This window comes from Salvia splendens, chromosome 4, assembly GCF_004379255.2.
Source record: "Salvia splendens isolate huo1 chromosome 4, SspV2, whole genome shotgun sequence".
NCBI lineage: Eukaryota > Viridiplantae > Streptophyta > Magnoliopsida > Lamiales > Lamiaceae > Salvia > Salvia splendens.
The window spans coordinates 24,249,617-24,269,396 of record NC_056035.1 but is presented as its reverse complement, the minus strand read 5'-3'; the positions used below and the strand labels follow the sequence as shown (position 1 = coordinate 24,269,396).

At 34.3% G+C, this 19,780-nt stretch overlaps 1 protein-coding gene across 2 annotated transcripts in view; it reads right to left on the bottom strand.

Annotated features, from left to right (window-relative positions):
• Positions 1 to 15,481, bottom strand: part of LOC121799207 (kinesin-like protein KIN-14A) — a 135,527-nt gene extending 120,046 nt beyond the window's left edge. The window contains exons 1-7 of one of the 2 annotated variants that reach the window (XM_042198549.1): positions 14,945 to 15,481; positions 14,389 to 14,466; positions 13,483 to 13,639; positions 13,138 to 13,338; positions 4,543 to 4,697; positions 4,285 to 4,383; positions 4,055 to 4,195 (exon numbers count right to left, since the gene is read on the bottom strand). In XM_042198549.1, the coding sequence (XP_042054483.1) occupies positions 4,055 to 4,195; positions 4,285 to 4,383; positions 4,543 to 4,659 (357 nt within the window). In that variant the 5' untranslated portion in view covers positions 4,660 to 4,697; positions 13,138 to 13,338; positions 13,483 to 13,639; positions 14,389 to 14,466; positions 14,945 to 15,481. Of the gene's footprint in view, positions 1 to 4,054; positions 4,196 to 4,284; positions 4,384 to 4,542; positions 4,698 to 9,068; positions 9,444 to 9,525; positions 10,327 to 12,636; positions 12,762 to 13,137; positions 13,339 to 13,482; positions 13,640 to 14,388; positions 14,467 to 14,944 lie in introns of those variants that run through there. The other variant, XR_006050186.1, reaches the window with a different exon arrangement.
• Between the last annotated feature and the right edge of the window lie 4,299 nt (positions 15,482 to 19,780).

Here is a 19,780-nt window from a genome sequence, read left to right as displayed (position 1 = left end):
ATAAATAAAACACACTTCATACACATTGCGCTCTATACACACTATACATACCACAAATATTAAACACACTATAAATAAAATACACTACACATGTACCGTAAACATACATGCATACATTGCACACACTACGGGTAGTAGCACAAAATACACAATTTATACACTATACAACAAATATACACATAAAATACATAATTTATACATGCATGGCACATATTACAAATATTAAACACAATATAAATAAAAAACAAACACAATATATATAAAATAAACAAACATTAAATGGACTGCACATACTACACATTATATAATAAATACACACTAGTACACAATTCACAAAATAAACATACTAAACACCACTATACAAAAATAAAAAATTTACACTATAGACAAAATACACACTGTCCATACAAAATATGCAATACACACTACACTACACAAGATACATGCACACACATTAAACACATAAATATAAAACAAACAATACACACTGTACACGAAAAACTAAATACAAATATTATAAAACATACTATACATACTCTGACACATACAACGAATAATATTACACACACTATAAAAAAATACACTAAACACATACATAACATAAATACATAAATACATCGTGCACACACTACCGATACTATTACTAAATAAACTATTTATACACTCTGCAACAAATGCCTAAAACAAAATACTCTATTTATATACTACACATCAAATATATACATAAAATTCACAATTTATACCTACGTGGCACCTACTACACACACTGACAATTTATAAGACAATTTATACTACGCATAAAATTCACAATTTATACTACGCACTAAATGGACAGCACATACAACCCACACTCACTACATACACAAAATACACAATTTAAATACACTATACAATAAATGCACACACTACATACATGATATATACATTACACATACTACAAATATTAACTACTTTATAAATAAAATACACAAACACAATATAAATAAAACACACTTCATACACATTGCGCACTATTTACACACTATACATACCACAAATATTAAACACACTATAAATAAAATACACTACACATGTACTGTAAACATACATGCATACATTGCACACACTACGGGTAATAGCACAAAATACACAATTTATACACTATACAACAAATATACACATAAAATACATAATTTATACATGCATGGCACATATTACAAATATTAAACACAATATAAATAAAAAACAAACACAATATATATAAAATAAAGACTGTACATACTACACAAATTATATACAAAATACACACTAGTACACAATTCACAAAATAAACATACTAAACACCACTATACAAAAATAAAAACTTTACACTATTGACAACTGTCCATACAAAATATGCAATACACACACTACACTACACAAGAATGCACACACATTAAACACATAAATATAAAACAAACAATACACACTGTACACGAAAAACTAAATACAAATATTATAAAACATACTATACATACTCTGACACATACAACGAATAATATTATACACACTATAAAAAAAATACACAAAACACATACATAACATAAATACATACACACATTGTGCACACACTACCGATACTATTACAAAATAAACTATATACTACACATCAAATATATACATAAAATTCACAATTTATACATACGTGGTACCTACTACGCACACTCACTACAAACAATTTGTAAGACAATTTATACTACGCATAAAATTAACATTTTATACTACGCACTAAATGGACTGCACATACAACCCACAGTCACTACGTACACAAAATACACAATTTGAATATATTATACAATAAATGCACACACTATTACATGATATATACATTACACATACTTCAAATATTAACTACTTTATAAATAAAATACACAAACACAATATAAATAAAACACACTTCATATACATTGCGCACTATATACACACTATACATATCACAAATATAAAACACACTATAAATAAAATACACTACACATGTACTGTAAACATACATGCATAGGCACACACTACGGGTAGTAGCACAAAATACAAAATTTATACACTATACAACAAATATACACATAAAATACATAATTTATACATGCGTGCCACATATTACAAATATTAAACACAATATAAATAAAAAACAAACACAATATAAATAAAATAAACAAACAATAAATGGACCGCACATACTACACACATTATATACAAAATACACACTAGTACACAATTCACAAAATAAACATACTAAACACCACTATACAAAAATAAAAACTTTACACTATAGACAAAATACACATTGTCCATACAAAATACGCAATACACACACTACACAAGATACATGCACATACATTAAACAAATAAATATAAAACAAACAATACATATTGTACACGAAAAACTAAATACCAATATTACAAAAACATACTATACATACTCGGCACATACTACACTACAACAATAAACTATTTATACATACACACCTTGTGCACACATTATATACATGATATATGCATTACACATACTACAAATATTAACTACTTTATAAATAAAATACACAAACACAATATAAATAAAACACACTTCATACACATTGCGCACTATATACACATTATACATCCACAAATATTAAACACTATAAATAAAATACGATACACATGTAATGTAAACATACATGCCTACATTGCATTCACTACGGGTAGTAGCACAAAATACACAATTTATACACTATACAACAAATATACACATAAAATACACAATTTATACATATGTGGCACATATTACAAATATTAAATACAATATAAATAAAATACACAAACATTAAATGAACCGCACATACTACACACAATATATACAAAATACACACTAGTACACAATTCACAAAATAAACATACTAAACACCACTATACAAAAATAAAAACTTTACACTATAGACAAAATACACACTGTCCACACAAAATATGTAATACACACACTACACTACACACACTATACACGAGATACATGCACACACATTAAATACATAAATATAAAACAAACAATACACATTATACACGAAAAACTAAATACAAATATTATAAAACATACTGTACATACTGGGCGCACACTACGAATATTACACACTATAAATAAAATACACAAAACACATGCACAACATAAATACATACACACATTGTGTAGTGTGTGCACACACTACAGATACTATTACAACATAAATTATTTATACACTTTAAAACAAATACACAATTAAAATACACAACTAATACACACGTGGTACATACTACAAACATTAAACACATTATAAATAAAATACAGAAACACAATATTATAAAACATACAATACATATGCGGCACATACTACAATTACTAATACAAAATACACTACTTATACACTATACAACAAATACACAATTAAAATACACAATTTCACACATGGTACACACTACAAACATTAAACACAATATAAATAAAATACACAAACACAATATAAATAAAACACGAACACACTATACATATAATGCACATGTTGCTCACTATACAAAAAACACGCACTATGCAACACACATTCTATACACACCATACCCACACAAGACAGTGTGCACATATAAACAAAATACATGCACTACAAACATACATACACAATACATATATTGTACATAATACTTACACTATACACAAAATACATACTCGTACATTATACACAAAAAAACATACCTAAACAAAGTACAAAAAAAATAACACCCTTTATGCGCCCAGTACAAACAAAATATACCCCAACTGTACACCATATACACAATATACATGCATTACACACAAAGTATACTTACACTATACAAAATACTCATAGTGCCCACACAATAAACACACTGCACTTCACACACTATACACAAAATACACAAAATGTATACACTGCCGGCACTACACAAATACACACACTTTACACATACAGAAAATACAGACACTATAAACACACTTCATGATGAATGACAGAAAAGTTGAAGCATCTGCGACATCCCAGAAAGTTAAAAGATGAGAAATTGGAGAAAGATGAAAAACCTTGACTTGCTTCAGTATGCTGTCGAGGGAGATTAACGACACTAGCCTTGCATCTTCAGCAGAAGTGGAAGGACTCCGAATAGGTGCAGCGCCACTTTCTAAATTTAACATCTCTGCGTCGTTTTTCATTTGTTGTAAAATCTGATTCGAGTAAACAGTGTTTGCAGAATTTCAGTATTTGAGAAGTGAGGTAACCAAGAAAAAGAGATCCAGCGCGCTATAATACAGACCTTTCTTCTCTTGTGATCAACAGATTCAAGAGCTGAACGTAGCTTAGCTACTTGAGCAGAGTCTTCCGCTGCTTCAGTCGCCAAAGTACCAGAAATATCCTTATGGACCAATATAACCGTATATATCAGTATGTGAACCATAACAAACCACATTACTGTAAACAATATAAAAAAAGCATACAGTAAAAGATCTAGATAATGGCACTCTGTCCGTAGCTGCACAAAGATGGGAATCTAAAGGAAATGGTAAGAACATACCTTCAAATGTTGCAGCTGTGAAGTATAATGACATCTGGCATATTCAGATAATAGCTGTCCAAGAGCATCGGTAGTCGGAGGCTGGGCAGCACCAAGTCCAGCCATCCAACCATCCATTATTGCTGTAGAGAGAAGTTCCAGCTGACCAGTTGCTCCTGCAGCCGTGTCATCAGCAATGGAAAGGAAATCATTGATTGTTGCTTTGCTTCTGAAATGACAAGGTTAGAATGGCCCATCCACTGTGTATGGATTTGTTGCTCCTGCAGCCGTGTCATCAGCAATGGAAAGGAAATACAAAGCACAAGGAAATCGTTTCAATTTAGTATCTTATTCAGGCTTAAGCTGTTAGAGAGGTGTAACTCATCTATACAGAAATAAAGAATAACATAAACATGCTAGAATGGAAAAGACATTAAATCTAGTGATGCGTACAAATGGAATCAAGAAGGAAAACACGACTAATTTACCTGATCAATTCCACATATCTTCAGAACTACCGATGACAACTTTGACTTCTTCTCTGGTTTTATATTTACTTTGAACCCTTAAATTCGGTCCCCAACCAGCATATTCCTTGATCTAGAATCGTAACGAGCTAGAGATCTTCCAACGCTCAACTGGAGAAACCTTACATCACGAAAGACATTTTCACTTTTACACTCGATGCTTATCATATTATAAGATTTCATGTTTCACTCAAGTAGAAAAATTTGTCTATTCAACTAGTAGATCGACACATGACAGGGAGGCACCTTAATTGATTGTAGCTCCGGTGATCGAGTAAGCTGGGACATTATATAGAAAATCCTAACACGAGAGACAAGCATCGTATCCATCACTCTTCTGGGCTCCATTTTACGAATGAAAGAAAAAACAGCATCTCTTATTTCAGCTAGGATTTCATGCTCTCTAGAAGCACCTGCCGTAATGACTGCAGCCAGTACCTGCACATAGGAAACCAAGCAGTTATCAGGAAGCTATATTCCATGAAAGATGATAGAATTTAAATTTTTAACAATCGAGTTTTTCTCAGCTGAGACACATACATAACAAATGCATAAGGATGCAAATGCATACAAAACAAATCTTATTGATTAACCTAGGCGATAGATCCAAATGTATCGAACACCCTCAAACCATAGAAGGAAAACGTAAATCTTAACAAATACTTCAGAGCTATGTCATTAACACATGCTCTGGAACCAAGCTAATTTTCTTAATCTTCTCAGATGCGAGAATGTTTCTTAAGGCAACTTATTTTGCAGACTGAACTTGATGAGCAGATGCAATCATGTCATTCTTCAGCACAGTGAATTTCAGCCTTCTTATCATCATGATACCAAAAACTATATGTTGCCGACTGTATTCATAAGAGGAGGTAGAAGGTGCTAAACACAGAATACTAAGGCGAGCGTAGAAAAATGCAAGCAAGGAACCGAAGGGTGTCCTCAAGGAGATCCAATCCCCACAAAAAATTATAGAATGATCAAATTTATAAAATGATGAGAGAGCTAAAATTTGAATGACCGAAAAATTTAAAGCATCTGAGACGACATCTGCCAAGCGCTTTATATTAAGTTCCAGTCTAGTAACTTGCCTCGGAGGGAGCATATACCTGTCTTGAATCTATTCCAAGCTTTTACCAGCAATGCAAGAACCTACACAAAACAAATGCCCATGATAATGATAGCACCAAGGAAAAATGAAAATTTTGATAACTAATATGTATAGAAGGCAAAATCTTCTCAAAGTGCAGATATTGCAATGCTTATTGTACAGTAAATACTATAAACATTTGTTATAGACCCAATTGCGACTAGGCATTACTAATAAGTAGTTAAAAATCACAAGAAAAAGTTGGAAATGTGTCGTATTTGGATTTTCTCGATGTGTTAAATTTCTGCAGTACATTTAAGATTATTTCAGTTCATTTCAGAGTACAAAACTTTGATTTTCAATGTAATTGTAACAATAGATCTAAAGGGTCTGGGAAATCTTTTTTATTATAAATGCAATGAACATATATCTCTCTCTGAGTTATGACAGAAACTGCATGATACTTTGATTTTAGAAACCAATACCTCGAGTCCAACAGACTTTGCCATATTTTGAGTTGTTGTGTTGCTGGCCACCTCATCCAGGTATGATACACTTTCAGTTTCACAGAGTTGCAAAAGCTGCAGCGGAAAAAATCACACTTTAAAGAATTTAGGGCCTGTTCACACAACCACACCAAGCACAAGTACAAGCACATAAAATTTTAAGGTGTGCTAACTTTACCAACAGTTTTAAGATTTAAACACATATCAACTTATCTTAATTGGAAAGTGCACTCACAAGCATACAGGAAATATTCTCTGAGCCCGATAACTTTAAGTTCATGACGGCCTGAACCAGAATCAGAACGCCTCCATTACCCGGTGTGAAAGGAAACCAAAAGTGCACTACTCCTGAATTAAAACAAATAATAAAGAAACAAAGGGGGGAAAGGAAAACGAGAAAGTAATCAGGAATGAAGAAAGAATTCAGAAGTGTGAGATTTTATTTAACCGGTAGGATAAAGTTATATGTGCTATTAATAGAACTTGTAATATGCTAAGTCATAAAAGCATAGGAAAACCAAAAGGATCAAGATAAAGTGTAAACAGAGACCAAAAAATTATAAGACAGTTACATCCAATCACCTCTACAAGACTTTCTGTTCTCAAAGTTGTAACACCAATCCCAATGTTAATGTAATCCATAAAGCGCACAATGAGAGAAAGTAGCATAGTCAAACGTGATAATTTACTTGCTGAGGTTGATCTAGAAGACCGTGGTAAACCCAATGAGGCAAATTGTATTGACAGCGAAGCACCACTGAGTGACTGCATTGTGGGTTTGAGTAGATTAGCTCACAAAAATAAAGTAAAAAATAAGGTAAAAATAGAAAAAAATATCAAGTGAACTACATCAAAGAAGACAAAGACCCTATTACTTGCCTTAGGAAGGGTAGGTGTGTTGTGATGGATTCATGTAATTAGGAGTCAACTCTCATCTAGAGAACTTGGTGGTCTCTGCTGTAGTGAGATCGAAGAGGGGAATTGCTAATCCACACGAGATGCTGCCAGGTCCGATCAGAGAAAATGATGGGCCTGCAATCTGAAACCAAAATGACCGCGTCGATGATCAGCATTGGCATTATGGCAGCCAACATCAGGTTAAGTATAAGCTGCTAAAATACTGTTAAGATCCCTCTCTATAAATGCTGCAAAGTGTAGGATATGATGGCAGTATTGTGGCCACTCAATAAGACGGTCCACAAACTGTTCCAATGCCTTACTCCCAAATGAAAACATCATAATGTCATAAATCCAAGGTCAGACTGTAATTCACAATAATAACATTCACTGATAACCTAGGAAGGAACAAACTTCCGAATCTGCAGGCTTCCACAAAGCATCTAAAACAGCTCGTAAAGCAATACCCAACGTAAGGTGAGTCACGCGTTGATGCTTAATGACTGATCTGAAGTAGAAGCATTCACAAAGGATAAACATTATAGGCAAGCTGAAAATTTTACAACAGGGTAACATTACAATTAACATAGTTAGGTTGAAGAGTATTTTATGACATAATTTATCTGGGATCATGTTCACTCAGTAAACCAATAATTTGATTTATCAATCATAAACATCAAATGGACAGGTAAAGATAAAAAAACTCAAACACAGTAGACTAAGTATAAAACTACCTAACTGGCATATAAGAGATGTTAGGTCAAAATAAATTGTTGAGGAACTTGACCAAACAGATCACTTCAAAAAGAATATGCTGAATTATCTCAGTAGCCTCAAGTGCAACAGGAAGTGCAACAGGATTGGCACACAGCTCTGAAATCTAACCCAAAAAGAATTTCTTTCCTGCATACAGACAAGAAAAGGGTTACACGTTTAGTGCAACACGTAGAAGAATTCCAAGGAAATAAAAATAATAAATTGTTGTATGTATTCCACTTCCTACAACTAAACAAAATATTATATCTAAATGTATGTATAAAGAAGAGAATAACTAACCACTCATCCTGGTATCGTGTTCTTCAGAATTAGACAAAGCTAGACCAACTTCAATTTTATCAGGTACAGACAAGTGTAGAGCATCAGACTGATTATGCAGAAGTTCTTCATTGATGGCTTCAGTATGAAATGACACACTTAATATCGAACTAAAGTTAGGTTTAATAAATAAAAGTTTGAATATTGAAGCAAATATTAGTTGCAGCTTTATACCCTTCAACTCGCTGGAATAAATAGAGAGGTGGTCAAAACTAAACTGGAGCAGTACTACTCAATGAGACGGTCCAGAAACTGCTCTAATACCTTACTCTCGAAGAAAAACATGGGAATGTCATAAATCCAAGGTTATACTAAAATTCAAAATAATAACATTAACCAATAACCTAGGAAGGAACAAACTCTTGAATTTGTGAGCTTCCCCAAAGCATCTAAAGCAGCTCAAGCAATACACAGCATATGATGAGTCAGAAGTTGATGCAGCAATACACAGCATATGGTGAGTCACAAGTTGATGCAGCAATACACAGCATATGGTGAGTCACAAGTGATGATTATTGAATGATACTGAAGCAGCAGCATTCACAAAGGATAAACATTACAGGCAAGCTGAAAATTTTAGAACGGCGTAACATTACAACTCATAGTTAAGTTGAATAGTATATTACAACACTATTAATCTGTTCTTATGTTCACTCAGTAAACCAGAATTTGTTGTATCAATCATAATCATCAAACAGACAGGTAAAGAAAACAAACTCAAATATACAGAAATCGACGTAGTCTAGATTCCATCTATTGTAGTTAAAGTATTTACTACATAGTGGCAACAAGCTGCAATTTCCATTCCTGCATTGCAAAAATATTAAAATCATGAGAAAGATCAGTCACCAAAGATCAGTCACCCTGCTACAGTAGTGGCAACACTAACCTCATATAAAGTATCTTTACTTGACACTAATTGAGTGCTCAACCAGTTTCCAAGGCCCATGATTTCTTTTTTAGATGCAAGTCCTGCAAACTGAATGCCAAAGTAAAAAGGAAATGTGTGTAGTAAGTAACTGGGAAAGAGCCTATAAAATCATTTAACAGATATATTAAGAAGCCAAGACTTGACAATCAATGGGTTTTACATATCAAAGAAACACTTATATAGCACATATTTGTATAGGGCATATGAGACAAAGAAAAATAGGATGCTATCTATGTATGTATGAATTAATTATGCTGCAACGTAGCAAAAAGTGGATTAGAAAAAGTAGAAAAACGTCAGGCACAATATAACAAACAAAAATATAATATATGTAACAGATCAATTATAAAGCTGCAAAATGCAGCAAAGAATGAATTAAATAAGTAGGAAAAATAGAGGCACAACAACCAAGAAACAGAAGATCACAAAGCAAGCTAAAAAATAATTAAATAGACTTTTGCCTTCAGTTTTCCACCGTTTCCCCCTCATCTTTTAAGTTAAGAACACAGTCGCCCACTACCACCCTCGACCTTCAGATCGACTAAGTACTTTCTAGTCTATTTATGCACTAGGAACTATCACAGAAAACACCTTAGTTCCACGAGAGATAACATTTGCAAGAACGAATCTAAATGCTTAGAGAGGCCTTCAAATCGACTAAGAGTAACACGAGAATATGCTGAATTATCTCAATAGCCTCAAACGCAACAGGATTGGTACACAGCAGCTCTGCAATCTGACTCAAACAGAAAGTCTTTCCTGAATACAGCCAAGAAAAGGGTTACAGGTTTAGTGCAACAAGTAGAACAATTCCAAGCAGATAAAAATAATAAACTGTTGTATGTATTCCACTTCCTACAACTAAACAAAAAATTATGTCTAAATGTATGTACAAAGAAGAGAATAACTAACCACACATCCTGGTATCATGATGATATCGTGTTCTTCAGAATTAGACAAAGCAAGTCCAACCCCAATTTTATCAGGTACCAACAAGTGTAGAGCATCATAAAGATTTGGCAATAGTTCTTCATTGATGGCTTTAGTATGAAATGACACACTAAATATCGAACTAAAGTTAGGTTTATTAAATAAATATTTGAATATTGAAGCAAATATTGGTTGCAGCTTTATACCCTTCAACTCGCTGGAATAAATAGTGAGGTGGTCAAAATTGAACTAGAGCAGTAGTACACTACCCTCCATTTCATCCATTTTGTAATAACAAGTTAAACAATTACCCACACACATCAATTACTTCCCAAACATAAGTCTTGCTCGCCCTCAAGCAAGTTAGATAAAGAAGCACATTCACAGGACGTTTGATAATCCTCTACTTCAAGTTACGTCAAATCACATGAATCATTTAGAGAAATTAGGTTGAGCCCGAATTCACGCGCGAGTAAGACTTTAGAACAAGAATTGTACACGAACTAATTCCCTAAGAGCTAGGCATCCAATGCTTCAATGTAAGTTCGATTTATGTCTTGGGAGTCTCAAACCATCGTCGCTAATTCATAAAGAGAAGTTCTTCCAGCTATTCTTTATTTTAAGCACATAAGATCTTTCTCCCAAAATCAAGCAAAAATTCACCGCTCACAAGTCAATATGATGCATAAATCAAAAGGTCTTTTTCATTTGGATGTAACGGGGCTTTTGGTAAAGGTGTGATCATATTTGGATAAGTAGCTTATCACCATTCTTAAAATACTAGCACATCCCTCACAACATCCTTCACAACATCCTTCCCATCTCACTGAATGCGTACAAAATTCTGACAGCTCAACACCCCAAACTTGAGATTTTTCTACCATCTAAACCAAGTCATCTTATTCTTTTGAGCATAATTATGTTTTTTGCTCGATGTTCTTTTTTCTAGCCTTGGCTTTTACTCATGAAAGGCTGCCTTTTTATTTTATTTTTTTTACTTGCCTTGGCTTTTTTTTACACATGAAAGGCTGCCTTTTTATTTATTTTTTTCTAGCCTTGGCTTTTTTTTACACATGAAAGGCTGCCTTTTTATTTTTTATTTTTTCAAGCCTTGGCTTTTTTTTTACACATTAAAGGCTGCCTTTTTATTTTACTTTTGTTTGAAGAGACAACTTTTTTCATTTGTATCTCAATATAAATGAATACAACCTAATGAATGTTCCAGGACTTCCAACTTTTCCTTACCACCATAAACACCCTCCCAAGAATGTGCTAGCACTTTAATTTTAGTGACTAGGGTAGAAAATATAGGCCAACAAACGGATATAATAAGTAGGCTAATATAGTGACTTCAAAATTTTCAACAAAGAAATTAGGCTTTTGGGGCTCAAACCGGCTCACTAGTGGTTTATGTAGGGTTAGGCATGTGATAATTTGGATATGAGGCTTTTAGTCCTATTGCCTAAATCATTTTTATGCACCAATATCAACAAGATTGCAACTCATAAAGCTCTCATTCAGTTGATCGACCGTATGGCTTTTTCAATTAATTTTTCAAAACCGGAATAGTTCTCTCTCCTTAGCTCAAGAAATCGGGCACCAAAGAACACTATTGTCACTGTATTTGAAGCACGGGAAACCTAGTTCTCCAGAAGTTAGTAAGCAACAACAAGTTTACGGACCAACCCTCGAGAGAAACGAACTCTACACTAATAACCCAAAAAAAGTGGTGAAAGTAGTGACAATCAATGGAGAGAAAATCTTGCTTGCACACACAAATAGCAAGTGGTGAAACACTGTTCGTGGAAGCTTTTCGTTCTCACTACAAAGTAGCATAGTACTAGGGCAATTTTTGGATATTTATGAAGCTAATATCCTTTGTTTATCAACTGGTGATGTGTATGAAATCATTAAAAACTAGGGAGATGCACATATTAGAGAGCCGTGACAGACAACCTCTCGAAAATTTACTCTTAATCATAACTTGTCAATTAACATTTAAATTCTCTATAAAATTCAACATATCAGGCATGAATGAGAAAAAATAGCAGCTAGGCACTCATGTATAAGTAGGAAACATCTCAAGTTGAGTATATACGGGTTTGCATAACACCCGAAAAAGATGAGAAGTAGAGTTACCAGAATCCTCAAAGACCAGGATTTTGACGACTACAAAGATGAGAAGTAGAGCTACTCCTTTTTTCATCATGGCCGAGTCCAACACAGGAAGCTAGTTGCTCTGCAGTCCACCCCTTCCCAAGCTCCTGCAAGAAGAAACAAACTTCATTAAAATCTTATCAAGAAGACAATGGATATGGTTATGATAAAAACAGATGCACTTAACATTTTATGGAAAAGGATGACTGATATCCATAGGTTAAGCTAGGTTAAGCCAGAGAGGTTTTACATGGACTAAATGATCTTCCGATGCAGAACGAACGATTCGGGAGTCAAATTGACTTATAAATAACCTACAAAGAAGATTGTCAATCTTAGATAGCCTTAAAAATGCATTAAGTACAGAATGCATGCATGCACATAATGATAAATGTGGTGAGTGAAGCAGGTTTATTAAAGAAATGTCAATGCGTTCAGGTAGTAAAAATTCTAATTAGATGACAGGGTAAAATCTAGAAAAACCTGGTTGTTAACAATGCATTCCCGGAACAACTTTTGCTGACACAGGGGCTGTAGAAATTGAAGAGAAGAATCACACTGCTGCCAGAGATGATTCAAGGTCTCTTCAGTAGTAGGGGATGCACTTCTAGATGAATCGTTGGTCTGCAGATACTTGACATCTACACAAACAGCAGCAAATGCTGCCTCTTTGAATATATACACCTGCCACAAACTCCACTTACTCAGCCACAACATAATTTGATAACACTTTGAAATAACAACAATCAAGAAGATGAAGTGGGAAGATTTATAACATTAAACTAGTAATTTAATGTTCTCAGTTTTCACCAAATCCTGGATTGCTACCTTGTAATACGCAGTCAATGCTTGAGCAACCTTTGGTAATGTGGAGAAACAATGACTGTCAACAATTGTAGACTGCAAGCTACGAGAGCCGCATGAAGAAGAACCATGTCATTGGGAATGGTGTGAGATTCCTGGATACGAAGAAGTAAGTACATATCTACAAACAACAGATAAAAGACCAGGTCAATCAGTTGTTCTGATATCTTCATATCTTCAAGCAATATCTGAAGAAAACATATGATGATATATGAATAAAGGGGCATACTGAGGATGTATACGCATATAACCACATCATAACACACGTAAAAAATATGTTGCCAGATGTTGAGAATGAGCTAGGATCAATGTGAAGATAAGCAGCTGTGAATCAAAGTTATTAAAGGTTAAAGGGCTCTGGAGAGGTGGAACTAAAAAACCTATAAAGCATTAAGTAGCTCATATCATACAAATGATGGGTGAGTTTATGATCTTAGAAAGTTGTGGTTTATGCAAAAACATTAGCAACTGCTGTTACAGAAAACTAGAGGAAATTATGCAGAAAGGTTGTCAGGATAACTACAAAAAAACTTGTTAAAATACTTTTAAACCTGACTGCAAATCTCATAAGATTGAGAATGAAAAATGAGAAGCAACCAAAAGCAACATAAAGCAAAAAAAATGAAAGCGAAAATAAGCATACTGTTACATGATGCAGTGGAAAAAAACCACAGAGAATAAAGTCGCTAGTAAAGCAACCAAGTCAAAATAAAGATTTTCTTTCCATCCGTTTATGTTTGTTGTCTTGCATCAATCAACACACAAATCCAATTATAAGTGTAATATAGGACTTTTGAAAATTAACAAAAAAATAGAGCAATGCCATCTGCTTGATATGATGATAGATAACACAGTATCACTTCCGATAACCTGTTCAATTTTGCCCACCCGAGAGGCAAGATCACACATAGAATGTAAGAGAAGAATTCCACATAGAGGCCAGTCAACCTGCAATAATCATGTGCATTCTGACGTGTAAATAGCAATAACAATATCTGTAACATAAATAAGCCAAGAAATTGCAGATTTCACTTCTGCCGAAAATCCCAACAAACAACAGTTATAGTGTATATAGATAGATAGATAGATAGATAGATAGATAGATAGATAGATATACTCCTACTCCCAATCAGTTTCAATATCACACAATTGTTTCACCACCAAAACCGAGAGACAAATAGAGAGTCAGTGGGTCTAGCTTTCACAATGGTTGAGCCCAAATTATAAGATAAATGCTCAAAGGGATAACACCAATCTACAAATAAGCAAGCAATATCAACCCAAGAATGTTTGGACATCACAACAAGTTTATTAGCTTCACAAATCAAGAAGAAAACCCAATCTCATGAATACAAATCTAACTCCCTAACATATCTAGCCAAACAGGAAGATAAATTTGTAAACTGAAAAATTAATGGAAACTTACCTAAGCCAAGAAGTCCACGGCTGTCCGACGAAATTGACTGTGACAATGCAGCCGATATGGCTGGAGACCGAAGTGAGACCCCGACGGCAGCGACTGCTCGATGGATTCTCGAGTGCCTCCAACCGCTCGGCGGCACCTGATATCCGACGGATGGACTGACGGCATGACAGCCTTGCGACGCGGCGGCTTGTGTGCGCGACGTCGGCGATTCCAGACCGAGGAGAGTGCAACTGGAACGGAGGGAGCGACTCCGAAGCGACGGAGGCCGCTGTCTGCAAGCGAGTCCAACGAGTGTGTGCGCAAAGGAGAGTCGGTGCCGGCTGTTGTTGACCGACCGCAGTAGCGGCCAGGCGGAATTGAAATTTGGGAGGAATTCAAAATGGCTTTAATCGACCGAACGGAGGCTGCGTCGAATTGTTTGGGGAGAAATCGGACCGGTGATGGAGTGTAGTCACCGGCGTGAGAAAGACGGAAGGGTGCCGACGGGAATTGGTTCCTTCATTTGGGGATCTATGATTTGGGGGAAGTAAATTCAAATTGAAAGAGATAACGGCAATTGAAATTTGAGAGGAAACCATGAATATTTTTATTTATAATTTATAGTACTTCGTAAATTTACTATCAATATAACACTTGTCATTTTTTTTGGAATGCACGTACATTAATAGAGTGTACAAGTTAAAAAAATAAAAGGGACGATGAAGTGTCTATTGCATTATAATTATTTTATTTTTTTTATTTAATGAAATTATCATTGCACTTTCTTCATCCGTATTTGTGTCGAAATTTTAATTCTGTAAATTGTTTAATTCCGTAAATTATTTAATTTGGTGAATTTGTGAATTTTTATTATTCTGAGAAGTCCTTCGGGACGTATTTGTGTCGAAATTTTAATTCTGTAAATTGTTTAATCCGTAAATTGTTTAATTTGGTGAATTTGTGAATTTTTATTATTGTGATAAGTCCGTCGGGACGTCCTTAGGGATGTCTGTCATTGTACAGTGGAATGTCCTTATAACATGGCAGAAATTGAACCATTAAAAAAACTAAAAATACTAATGAACGCCTATCCGACTACATATTAATGTCGCCAATAGCCCAATTCCATAGATTAAGAATGAATTCGCAATTTGGCGAAATTCACCAATTAAAATCATGTTCAATTTTTAATCACTACCACTTCTTTATTTTAATTTTTATTTAAATTTTTATTTTAGTCTCCTAATAAATTAGGAGAAGAGACGGAGTGAAACTAGAAGATAAGTTCAGAGGATAAATTAATCGAAAATAGGAGTAAATTTTATAGAAGAAGTGCGGCATGTTTGTATTGAAAACCTAGAGTCTCATTAATTGCCAATCAATCGACAATTTACCTTAACAACCTAATTTCTCTAAATTTCAAAACTTCAAATTAAATGATAGTTAATCTCATCAATCCCATAAATTAAGATTAATCTCATTAATTGATTTGTCAATCAATCAAAAATTCACTAATTAAAATCATGTTATATTTTTGTTTCAATTGTGCAGTTTATTCAAAAACAACACATTTGAGTATGATTTAGTGAAATGCTGCCAGTATTATATTTTGCATGTCTAATTTGCTAATTATTAATGTAGATTTATAATGTTTTTAAATAAATACATAAAAGAAAATATATATATATATATATAAATATATAAAAGGAGGAAAAAATATGGTGTAAACGTGTACCCTACTAACTATCAAGGTGACTCATTTTAAAGGCTTACTTTATTGGCAGTTAAATGTACAAATCCATAAATACAAATCAGTTTCAATTAAATTTTAATTTTTAATTTAAAATGGTAATTTTGTAAATATTCCCAAAACTCCCCTTCAACAGTATAGACATATTCTTGGGGCTGTGAGTACTTCCATGATGGGCCAATGAATTGTATAAAATAAGGCTGACTTTAAGTGGACTATATTTAAATAATATTCAAGGCATTCCTTCGGTGGCTTGGGAAAAGTCCCTCATTTTGTCCCACAGTACATGTCGCACCCCCCTTGTGCACTTTGCATACACGACCGAGACCATAAAAGGGCTCGGTAGTCTAGGACAAGCAAACCGCCCATGGAGCACCTGATCCGAATCATCTTCCACCTCAAAGTCAGCCCCTTCTTCCACAAAAACCCAAATCTTCCCGTTGGAGTTCAAGCCCTAGAAGTCATCCCCAAGGCTTTTAGGAACTTCTCCAGGTTTGGGGTTGTGAGCGGCTCCATTATTGCAAGAAATTTTATGTTGTGAGATTCGATTAATTGACATGTTTAACAAAAGGAGTTCGTACCCGGCGGGTTTGAAGGCCCCCTTGGAATTCGATGATTTGGAGGTCGTTCCTCGCTTGATATGCCTCCGCATCCATGATTGTGGGTTTGGTCCCATCATCAACTTGGTCAAGTGGCATGTCCGTCTCCTGGTCTTCAAATTCTCCGAAATCATTCTCCTCATAGTTTTCACTCGCCATGAGGGAGAAATAGCGATTGGTACTCATGTGGCTTCTCGGCTCTTGAACTTCGGGTCTCTCGGGGGTGGGGTGACTGTTCGGTGTTCTCGGTCTCCCTTGGCCAGCCGAGGTCGAGGATTCTCCACGCCGTTCGATGCTCAATCCTCTCTGTGAGCCCCTCCGTTCTCTTCTAAAGGGAAGGGTTTAAAGTAGCCGGGTCCCTGGGTTGTTTGGGGCTTTCTCGCCCGCTACGTTCTCCTTCCTCGGGGAAGGGAACAACTCAATGTCGCATCTCTTTTGCATTTAACACAAAATACAAACATTGCGCTACAACATTTTACAAAAATATATATACAATACACACCCCGCACACACTATAAACAATAAATACACGTAGGAAAAATACACATACATCACATATTACACAATATACACACTGCACATATTATACACAAAACACACCAGTTACACACTACACAAACTATAAACACATAATAATACACAAAACAAGTAGCACACAATACACACACTACACATAAAATACACATACTAAATACATGCACCAAGCATACGAAAGAGCACACACTACAACAGAAAATACTTTGAACACATACTATAAACAGTATACGCAAAATATTTGTGCTGGACATGTATTATATACTAAATACGCACACTATACACAAAATACAAACACTGGACACATCACAAAATACACACACATACACATCCTACACACACTGCACATAATGCACATAATGCAAAATTTAAATACACTATACACAAAATAAACATAATATACTACACACGCGTAGTACACTACACATAAAATACACGGTATAAAACCAATACATACGTTGCACACGCAATATAAACAAATAGCACACGATATACAAAAAATACATGCACGGAACATGCACATATACAAAATACACACACTGCACAAACTACATAAAATACATGTACATAAAATAATACACACATGTCCAGACTGCACGCCTTATAAACACACTAGCTTTATATACTACAAAATATATTGTACACAAAATACACACTATACACAGATTATAATCAAAATACACACATACACATATTGTACACAAAATACACACTATACACAATACACACATATTATAATCAAAATACACACACATACACATATAATACACAATGCACACATTATATACAAAATACAAATACATTACACACTACACACTACTTACAATTCACACAATACACAATCTACACGCTACACACAAAATACACATACTAAATACATACACCAAACATACAAAAGAGCACACACTATACAATAGAAAATACTTATAACACACACTATAAACACAATATATGCAAAATATTTGTGCTGGACATATATTATATACTAAATACGCACACTATACACAAAATAATTTAAAATAGTTAAAGTAGAGAAAAATTAAAGTAAAAGATATAATAATGTAGATAAGTCTTATCTACATTATTCTATTTTTTACTTTAATTTTTCTCCATTCTAACTATGTTATATTATTTTCCCAAAACGAGTGCGAAAAAGAAACGCCTCGCTTATCTTGGAACGGAGGGAGTACTAAATACGCACACTAACACTTCAAACAACACAAAAAACACACATACACATCCTACACATAATGCACATAATGCACAAAATACAAAATATAAAAACACTATATACAAAATAAACAAAATACACTACACACACTACGCATAGTACACTACACACAAAATACACACTATAAAACCAATACACACGTTCACACACTATATAAACAAATAACACAATATACTAAAAACATAAAATACTTATTGTTCTCTTCATATATAATATAAGCACTGCACTTACATTCATTGTAACGCCCGTACTTTTTAAGTACTAATTAAAAGATGTCGTGAAGTAATGACGTTGATGTTGCTATGCTTGGCATGATTGAATGAGACGGTTGAGATGAATTTTATGGTACTTGGAACAACACCAAGTTACTACGAGACAAATAATAATTTGTCTAAACGAAAGGAAACGAACAAAAATAAGAATTTGGGCCGATCCAAATAAAAATAAAGAAAGTCCAATGTTTTATTTTACATTTTGGCTTTGGGCTTGATTTATTTACAACAAAATAAATCATTTTGGGCCTATGAATGTCAACAAATAAATAAAGTGTGGGAGTCCATTGTTTTCCAAAAAAAAAGGGAACAAGCCCAAGAACCCTTCTCCTTCTTCTCCTCTTCATGATCGGCGGTTTCATTCAAGTGGAGACTTCCCAACTTCCAACTTCCCCACTCTCCATCTTCCACCATAAATCCTACAAATCAAAGATCACCCAAGTTTAAAAACATCAGTTTCTTCACTTCAAT